This window comes from Anas platyrhynchos, chromosome 1, assembly GCF_047663525.1.
Source record: "Anas platyrhynchos isolate ZD024472 breed Pekin duck chromosome 1, IASCAAS_PekinDuck_T2T, whole genome shotgun sequence".
NCBI classification, from domain to species: domain Eukaryota; kingdom Metazoa; phylum Chordata; class Aves; order Anseriformes; family Anatidae; genus Anas; species Anas platyrhynchos.
This window is the reverse complement of record NC_092587.1, coordinates 189,704,550-189,714,804: the sequence shown is the minus strand read 5'-3', so window position 1 is coordinate 189,714,804 and position 10,255 is coordinate 189,704,550. Positions and strand designations below refer to the sequence as shown.

Genomic DNA, 10,255 nt, shown 5'->3' with positions numbered 1-10,255 from the left:
TGCTAAGGGAAGAAGGTGAGGGGCTGTTAACATGAACTCGGATTTAAATTGGGCATTGCTTAAACCTCTTTCCAGGTGAACCAAGGAATACACATTTCTTTCATCTCTCTCAGTGATAGCCACTGGAGTGGTCACTTTATATTTTGCCAGCCAGTAGCCATTTTTTCCGTTTAAAAAGTATAATTAAATTCTGCACCTCTGAGTTCCCTGAAAACTCTGTAAACTATTAAGAAGAGCAAAAAGATTAAATCTGAAAGGTCATTACTCTGAAGAGGCCTTTCTAAAATGTATTGTCTAATGAAAAAATAAATAGCATTTTTAATGTGCTGTTACAGATAAAATCCTGCCTTTCTTTCCTCTTTGTATTAATTTTACCCAGATCAGCAACTCATTAGTAGATATACGCATGCTGCAGCTTTAGAAGCCTGTTGTCATAATTAAACTGAAGATCCGTGTGTTCTGTCAGGCATGTCCAATGTTGTCTATTTATTGTAAAAAGCCTTCATAGTCTGAGCCCATGTTCTGCTCCTGCTGCCATTTAACACCCTGCTGAATTCAGCAAAAGCTCAGTAACCTTCCCCAGTCTGCATCACATGCATCCTTTCATTTTCTCACTGTCCCATGTGGTAGATTTCTCCTTTACCAGAAAAAGAAAAGAATATTTTTCTAAAGTAAGAACAGAAAATGAATATGTAAAATTGTCCCTACGCTTCATAAGGAATCATCTCTTGAGAATGAAGCAATTGTAAGCCCGCATCACCCAGACTACCCTCTTCTAGAAGGCATGGGGGAAAGAAAGAAAAAGAAAACCTGCTTTTGAGCTGGGTAACCTGGGAAGCAGCACTATCAGTCACAGTTAAACTATTTCCAATCAAATATCTCTCAAGGACACATAATATTTTTGCGAGATAAACTTTTGCAACGTGCAGGATATTAGCTGACCTACCATTGCTCATGAAATACAAATCTATTTTATTTTGTTTTTAAAATTACTTTTATTTACAGCACCATGCTTTCAGACTGTGTCTAATTCACTGGGCTTCACCTATAGTAGTGGGAGTATGGAAGGACCTAAAGACTTCTGTACAGATGGACCTTATCCCGTGGGGAGACTGCGAATTAATATGAGGGTCATTGGCATTCATCAGGTACTTGGTCTGTCTGGCAAATGATGACATCAATCTCAGTGCAAAAGGGATCATGCATTATTCTATATGTAATCAACTGCTAAATTTAAACAGTGAGGGGACGATAAATTTTTTTCAGGAAGGGTCATTAATAGCCAAGGGCCTGAGCCATCAAACCTTTACTTACATGAGTGGTTTTTGCCCTTACAGGTTATCTCATTAGGCTCCCGCCTTGGCAAAAAAGGGCTGTGTAATACAGGGTCTGAGGAATTAGCATCTGAAGGAACAACTTCTCTAATTAACAGATTAAAAAATATCCATGTACAAAAGTCTGTTTGGGAGATTTGCAAATATGTATGCCGTCTGCTTCTTACCAGTGTGAATCCAGAGAAAACTGGAAGTTACAAAGGTTGTAATGAATATAAACACAATTGTAAAATACAAAAACTAAATACAATATTGTAGGTCATGCAGTGGCCATTCCTACGTGAACAAGAAACCTGACCTCCATAAATGCCATAATGTGTATATACTATGGGGAAATTCACTATAACTAACGAGCAATTTGTTCTTGAAAGAGGGCACTCATATTCTTTATTTTTTTGATAAATAAAGGGAAGGGCTTTTCATGACCACATTGTGTATTGGACATGCATGCTCTTCTGTATGTTTATATTCAAATCCAATTGTATCAGTTAATCAGAAGAGTGGAATAATGCACAGCTACTTGTCCATAACAATATAGATTTTTCCCCTGATTTCTGAAACTGACCATATTCTGATCATGGGTATTTAAATCTATAAACTTTGACTGGCTGGCAGCCAGTGTGAGCCAGAATGCCAAGGTATATATAATGACAGTTCAGTTATTTCCCTTCTTCTCTTCAATGCTTCTCTTCTGACTATCTCTCTCATTAAAAATTGTAAAATTAGTTGCCAGACAGAGCAAGAACTAACTCTGCTTTTCAATTCTTTAGCTGAAGCAGAAATATTCCAAAATGGTACATGAGCACAGACAGCAAAGGGTCTGTGACAGCAGAGAGAGAGCTGAACATCTGCTGAGGTTTCGATGCTCTCTGCCCTTCTCCAGTCCCTGGGCCCAACTTTCACCCCTTGCAGTTTCACAAAACCCTATGACTTAGAGTAATTAACACACCAATACACAAGACACTTGAATTTTCACTATCTGATAATCCTGAAAGCCAGGAATAATGAGAGTAGCATTCTGAAAGTAAGTAACATTTTCACAAAATGTTCTGAGGATTTCAGCCCAAATGGTCTGGGTGAAAGTGGGTTAATGTGACTGGGCAGGAGAGAGGAAACTGGGGCAGGAGAGATGAAGAGGCAGTTTGAGACATGGTAGGCAGATGGTCACTTGGTGAAAGACAGCAGATGAAATGAATACACAGCTGATTTTAAACGTATTTTAAGCAATTTAACTTTCAGTACTTCTGTGTTACCTGTTGACAATTGAAACCAGATGATGATTAAATATTTTACTGCTATATGTAACTAGATCTATCTATTAATTTTGTAATAACCATATCCTGAATTAGCAAATTCTTTGTCTTTGAAGTTTATTCAATTCACAATTTGGTTATTGTTGCCATAAATAGAGCTAACATCCTAAGATGTCTTTATACCTACATTAAAGCTGCCAATGCTATTTTCTGTATAAAAGGCCATTCCTACATGGTTCCTTCCCTTCCCTTCCCTTCCCTTCCCTTCCCTTCCCTTCCCTTCCCTTCCCTTCCCTTCCCTTCCCTTCCCTTCCCTTCCCTTCCCTTCCCTTCCCTTCCCTTCCCTTCCCTTCCCTTCCCTTCCCTTCCCTTCCCTTCCCTTCCCTTCCCTTCCCTTCCCTTCCCTTCCCAGCCCTGGCCACGGGGCTGAGAATTCATCTTGGCAGAGGAAATCCCAAGTTGCAGACCCTTTGCTTGGGTCTACCCCAACTGGGCTGAGCAGTTTTTGCCCTGCAGCCTAAATCTTTCTCAGGAACCATCAAAGAGTTAATGGTGACTGACCAGATTTTGCAAATCATGTGTTTACCAGAGGCAAAAGCACTACAGAAGAACTCCACGGGGAAACCACGAAGCACGTAAACGCACGGCCTATCAGCTACATCCCGACTCTGAGACCACTCCTCAGCTGTCGGGGCCAAAGGGTCTTTGTTCCTGAATGGTGATTTTTTCTGAAGTCACATCAGAGCTGATCTCCTACAGATCTTCCTCCAGGCTTCTCGGGTGCCTCCAGGCCAGCAGAGCACACTGACACTTTCTGTCTTCCCTAAAAGTCCTGCTACGTGCAGTAGGGCCATGCAGCACCTCTGCCCCAGCTCCCAGGGCAGCACTGAGGGAACCTCCTGGGCCACCAGGCCTGGCCCTATGCAGTCACACCCAGCCCATCATTTCACTCCTGGACATTTGAGGAACACCACCCTATTTCTTTTTTGCCCTGTTATCTCTACAGGAAGCATCATGCAGATCCCTTGTGTTTGGAAACGGTGAGGGGCCTGGAGAACAAGTCCTACGAGGAGCAGCTGAGGGAGCTGGGCTTGTTCAGCCTGGAGAAGAGGAGCGACCTTATCGCTCTTTACAGATACCTTAAAGGAGGCTGTAGTGAGGTGGGGGTTGGCCTGTTCTCCCACGTGCCTGGTGACAGGACGAGGGGGAATGGGCTAAAGTTGCGCCAGGGGAGTTTTAGGTTAGATGTTAGGAAGAACTTCTTTATTGAAAGGGTTGTTAGACACTGGAACAGGCTGCCCAGGGAAGTGGTGGAGTCGCCATCCCTGGAGGTCTTTAAAAGATGTTTAGATGTAGAGCTTAGGGATATGGTTTAGTGGGGACTGTTAGTGTTAGGTCAGAGGGTGGACTTGATGATCTTGGTGGTCTCTTCCAACCTGGATGATTCTGTGATTCTGTGAAATCAGCCAGATTTTAGCTGGGAAGTGCTCTCAGGCTGTTCATGTCTGGATGCTCCTGGAGAAGACACCTGCGGCTGTGGGAGGGCAACCTTCACATCGCTACGGCTGGGTGCTCAGATCCTTCCTGGGGGGACCAGGGACGGGATGGGATGGGGGTGGGATAGGGGAGCTGGAAGTGGGAAGGGTGCACCGGGATTGTGGTGGGGATGGGATGGGGATAGGATGGGGGGACTGGAGGTGGGGTGGGGGTGGGATGGGGAGGCTGGGAGTGGGATGGGGATGGAATAGGGGGGCCAGGGGTGGGATGGGGGGAAGGAGGGTGGTGTGGGGATGAGAACTGGGGGCCGGGAGTGGAGTGGGGATGGAATGCGGCGGCCGGGGGTGGGCTGGGGGGGCCGGGGGTGGGGTGGGGATGGGGGCAGGGGGTGGGCGGCCCCACCCTGACGTCAGCGGCCGGGGCGGTGCCAGGCTGCGGGCGGCGCTCCCCGAAGCGGCGGCGGCTCCGCTCCGCTCCGCTCCGCACCCGCTCCGCACCGCTCGGCGCTGCCGCAGCCCCCCCAGCGCCCGCCGCCGCCGGGCCGCCCCCCGGCCGCCTCCTCCGGCGCAGGTAAGGGGCTGGGGGGCGGGCGGCGGGGCTGGCTGCCCCCCGTCCCCGTGCCAGGGGTGGGGGGGTCGGGGCAGGGTGGGCGCTGATGTGTCCGGCTCCCCCTTCGCAGGCTGCTCTGGGGCTCGAGGGCGAGCGAGAGGCAGAGCCGGCAGCACCCCGGGCATCGGCAGCGAGCGCCCGGCCGGCCGCAGCAGCCCGGCAGCGGCTGGAAATTTCGGCGAATTTAGAGAGGGGAGGGAGATCCTCGTCTTTGCGAAGCCTCCTCAATGAGTGCCAGGCTCTCCAAGGAGTTGAGGCTGTCCCTGCCGCCCTGCCTCCTGAACAGGACGTCTGCCACCTTGAACGCCAGCAGCACCTGCATCGCGCAAGTGGGTCAGCTCTTCCAGTCCTTCTCGTCCACCCTGGTTTTAATCGTCCTGGTCACCCTCATCTTCTGCCTGATCCTCCTCTCCCTCACCACCTTCCACGTCCACAAGAGGAAGATGAAGAAGCGGAAGATGCAAAAGGCTCAGGAGGAGTACGAAAGGGACCACTGCACCCGCAGCAGCAGTAGCGGCAGCCGGCAGCACCCCGGGACAGGGGCGCGGGGAGAGGCACCCCAAGGAAGAGACAGCCGCCTGGGAAGACCCCCCCAGGACTCGGAGATCCAGCGCCCCTCTCCCTCGGCAGCCCCCAGCTCCCAGCAGCCACGGGCTTCTTTGGACACAGCTGGCGCGGGGCTCTTGCAGACGGTGATTTTGTCATGATGGTTTGGGGGAGACCTCGCGACGGCGCTGGTTGGTGTTTGTAAATACCTGAGTGATTATTCTTGTCCCCGAAGAAGAAGAAAAAAACGTTGCTAATTCAGACGAACGAACGAGCCCCCGATCCAAGCGCATGACAGATCACATTGCGTTTCTCATTGACTGTGTGCAAGGAAAGGATGCGTCTTTTTACCGGAGAAGGAGCTGCACTCAGCTGCCACACACCATCGTCCACCTGGAGGAGAGGGTCAGGGGTGGGGGTCCCTTTTCCCCGGACGTCGTTACCCCAAGGACCAGGGCAATCCCACTCTCCTGGGCTCCCCCTGCTCCCTCTGTCACCATTGCATGGCATGGTTGGGGCACGGGTGAGGGGTGCAGGGGGTGAGGCAGGTCTGGCGGGCACCTCGGGACCCCCCGTCCCCTCGGAGCAGGGTGACAGCCCACCGTGGTCTCTCCTTCTGTGCCAGGACCTTTGCCCCTGTCCCACCCCTCTCACTCCTTTCCAGGACTGGATATTGTTTCGTGTAGAAATGTCCACCCCCAGTTGGGCGTTAGAAAACTGCGGGCACCCCACGGCCCCGTCCCCCAGCCGCAGCGCTGAGCCCCCCGCCGTCCACCCAGCAGGATGGGCAGAGCAGAGCAGAGCCTTCCTCTCCCCTCAGCATCCCTCATCTTCAAACACCCCCCGTGACACAGACCCCGAAACCCGGCACCGTTCTGCGTGGCGGTGCGAGGCGGTGCACCCCGAGGGAGGGTGGCCTTGTCCCTCCTGGTGGTCCCCAAAGAAGCCTGGTTCTGCACCAGGCACCCCGCTCCGACTGCGCTGCATTCACAGCTTCACCTCCCGGCAAGGAATCCTGCAGCAGAACGGGGCTGGCTCCTACTTTTTTTTTGGCTGATATGTATTTTTATCCCTCCTAACCCAGTAGGCAGTTAAGGATGCGCAACACTTAATTTTCCCCCTTTTGGGGAGCAAACCATGCGGTTGTGAAAAATGTCAGCTCGTAAACCCCGGCAAATGTTTATTTCAGAAGTGGCTGGTGTGGGTTCTCCTGAGCACACACCAGCAGCTTTCTGTATGTGGCAGGCAGGTGTGAGGGGCTGCTGGTGATGTGGGTGCTGGAGGAGCCCTGGTACAGCGAATGCGGCTTCGCTCAGCGATTAAATCAGTGCCCGTTCCTTGGAGGTGCCTTAGCAGAGTGCTGTGTCCAAACTTTGAGACATCTCGTGTGGTATCACAGCAGAGGCAGCCCTCTACTGTGCAGATGAACATCTAAAAAAATACAGCAAAGGAAAAGTAATCCCGAGGGATTTCTTTTCTTTTTTTCCTTTCCTATCCCGGCATTCAAAGTGGTGCGAGGAGATAGTAGTCCACAGTTCTTAGTGTTTTGTCCCCGCTCTGCTGTACTCTGCCTCCTGGCGTGGCTGCCAGGCTGGAAAACCCTGGGCACAGGCGGGGAGCAAATGCTGCTCACCGAGGTAAAAGGAGGGAGGAGGGCGGCAGAAGCGCTCCCTAATCCTTCGGCAGCACTAAAACGCGGAGGTTTCAGGGCAGCGCCTCTGTTACCCCGTTTTACCCCTTTCTGATCTTGCCTGGCCTGATGGGCAATGACTGCTGGGTTTGGATCCGTGTGTCCGACGCTGTGGGCAGGTGCTGTAGCATCCCGCTCGCTCGAGGAGCTGCTCCGCCAGCCGAGGTTAGTGCGGGGACGTGCCTGGAGCCCACCGGGTTTCACGCTGCGGCGCAGCCGCACCAGTGGCCGATGCTCCCCGGCAGCTGGTGCCACCAGATGCTGATGGCTCCTGCGTCGTTGCTGGGCGAGGAAAACGGGCTTTTGTTTTGTTTCCCCTAATAAAGGATGCATGAACTTTTGTGTTTAACCTCCTTATGCAACTGCAGCACGGTATTGCACCACAGGGAATAGATTTAGGACAATGAAGAGAGTTCAGTGAGCAGCAACGGAGCTTCCTGGTCGTTGATCTCCACTAAATAGAGAGATATTACTTTCCCCCTTTATTTTGTGCCTTTTCATAAAAACCAGTGTATAATTTCGAGTTTTATAAAAGCAATAAGATGTTCCAGATCACTCCAGTGCATTTCTGGTTGATGGTTCCACTTCTTTAGTGTCTGAAGTCAGATACTCTTCCTTCTGCCTTATGCACTCAAGGCATGCAATAATTCCCCAGAAGTGTACTGCTTGTCACATCTCATTGCAGTTATAAAATTGCCCTATTTTTGAAGAAAAAAATAAAAAAAGAAGGATGGAGATACATATATATATCTTTATATATATTACGGATATATAGGTATATATATTATTTATATTATCTCATGACACTAAAAAGTAGTTGCAAAAAATGTAACTAGAGTTAAAATGTTATCATGTAAACCTCTATCCTCTGTTAATTAGCTTTGATTTATTATTTTAATATCTCTGTATTTATGTAAATCTATGTAAATTATGTGGTCTATAAGTAAAATTTCATACTGACTTTAATTTTATCAGAACTGTGAGCTTCTTGTGGTGTCATTTAAGGTTTTGCATTTCTAAAGTTAAGTTACACAAGATGCGAGAAGTTATAAATTCCTTTTATCACACAGGAATACTGCAATAAGGTTCATGCGTTCTCCCAGTACACGACCCTACCTTGAAGTATTGTAAGCTTACGAGGTTTAATTGAACGGTCTCAGGAGATCCAGTTGATACAAGCAGGACACGTAGGCTTTCATTTTCATGAAACAATAAGCAATCTAGGGAATAAATGTGGATTTTTAAAACAGAGTTTATGCTTGGAGGTTCTGTCAAATCAATTGCTTCAAAACCCTACAGCTACAGCTAAACTTCTGCACTTAGCATTCAGTATTAATAAGGCTGATGCTTCTTCCCTTTCCCCCTCCTTCTTAAACTAGAAAAGTGTAGGAAATTGTTCATATTTCTAAAGCATACATTTTCAGCTAACTGTGAAACTGCCCAAAGGGTTTTGAATCTACATATTTTATGCAAGTGTAATATCTATGTATCTGTATCCATATACTTAAATATTTTTGTGTAACCTTTTCTACGATATTTGATAGAGATGCTGGGTGAATGCTTGATCCATTCTCGTACGTAAGGAAGGATTTATACCCTGACTATGTGGACGTTCTTTTTCCTGCGAACTGTTAAAAATTTGCACTGTATTTTTGGCAAGTTACGTTGGAGCCCGGACAGCTGCGTGCTGGCTGCTGGAGAACAGACAGTCCTTCCTCTGGTAAGGGGCACGTCCTCTGGCTGGATTTCCCTGCTTCAGAATAAGAAATCGGGGCCTGTTGCATCTTGCAGGTGTAAGAAGAAGTGCCGTGGTGCTCACCAGCCCGGTCCGGTCGTCGTCCCACGGAAGGAGCACAACTGCAGTCGCTTATTTTGTAGAGCCTCACCAAAGCTGGGTGGCAGCGCCGGGGCTGGACCAGCGAGCCAGCAACTCCTCATCCTGCAGGGCATCCCCAGAGCTTGCTGCTCCCCCGGGGCTCCGTCCAGCTCCCACTGACAGCAATGCGAGTGGCATCTGCTGACTGCGAAGGGACCTCGGGCCCGTCTGTCATCCAGGCAACGGGTGACAGCATCCCTCATCCCCACTGCTTGCCATGCTCGGCATTTTGGTGGGGACAGGACCGCCTGGGACGCCGAGCCTGGCTGTGGTCAGCCCCGCTTCACCGGCCCGTGGCATGCTCATGGATCCTGCGTGGGTCACGGACAGGGAGAGGCATTTCGTTCACATGTATTGGTCCAGCATTTTTTTTTCGGAGGGGGTTTGTCTGCTGCAAACGTAGTCTCTGAGATGAGATTTGCCAGCTTGCCATCCAGGCATGATTTCGCTTTTGGTAAACCTCTCCCAGACATATATCTGCACATACACAGATATATATCTCCAAAGAAATGCTGGACAAAAAGAACAGAGATTCCACCTTATAGGCAAAACTGTCCCATGACAAAAACCTGTTTTAGTTTTGTTTGTTTTCTTTTTTTTTTTTTTTTCCTTTCCTGTTAGTTTTTAATTCATTTTAAAGGCTACTATCTTCAATGTAAATAGCAAGTTACTATGTGATTAATGTTTTCCACGGCATTCCTGAGTAGTTGCTATCTTGTTTCTGGAAAACTATGTCCAGTGTTTTGAAGCAACTGTGCTTTTCTTGTTCTATTGTTATGAATATGAGTGCAACTTTTATGTAGGGAGGAAAAAGAACGCGATCTGACTCCTTAGACAGGACTGAATTATTATAAATCCAGTTACGGGATTTGGTTGCTTTTCTTTCTAGTAGTCATTTTCTCTGCACGTTTGTATTTTTTCTATGGGTAATTGAAACCCTACATTTTAATAAGTACGCAAGCTATGGAGGGTAACGCGAAAAATGAAGTAGGAAACATTCTTTTTCCTCTTTTGTGTAAATAGCAAAATTTATAATGACTTAGATACCATTTCATTACAGTTCTCATCTACATAGAAGTTGGCATGACTCGTATACGAACCTTTAATAACGTTTTTATTTATGTTAAGTATTAGAACTACTTTTATCCAGGACTGACTTTCTCATCTCTTTCTGGTACCTAACTCTTTTTTCACTGAAGCCAAGTTTTCCATCTGATCACTAAATAAATTTCTAGTAGAACAGAGCCTCCTTCTGTTTTTAGTCTTTTACATGTAGCTCTCTGGTCTAAATCCGGCCAAACTCGACAGTAGAGGAAACGAGTTACAAACTTGTGAAGCCTGGATGGTGTAGGAGCCCTGAGGGGAGAGGTGACTGTCCGACAGGCACACAGGGGAGGTTCCTGCCGATGTCAGCCTTAGCTTCCCCACCTGGAGTCGTGGAGGTGAAACC

General features: G+C 48.3%; 1 protein-coding gene across 1 annotated transcript; it reads left to right on the top strand.

Moving 5' to 3' along the window:
* The first annotated feature begins 4,505 nt into the window (after window positions 1-4,505).
* On the top strand, window positions 4,506-10,049 carry C1H11orf87 (chromosome 1 C11orf87 homolog). Its single transcript, XM_027468575.3, has 2 exons — window positions 4,506-4,654; window positions 4,764-10,049. Exon 2 carries the CDS (start codon window positions 4,921-4,923, stop codon window positions 5,398-5,400), a length of 480 nt encoding a protein of 159 aa, XP_027324376.2. The 5' UTR covers window positions 4,506-4,654; window positions 4,764-4,920; the 3' UTR covers window positions 5,401-10,049.
* The last annotated feature ends 206 nt before the right edge of the window (window positions 10,050-10,255 follow it).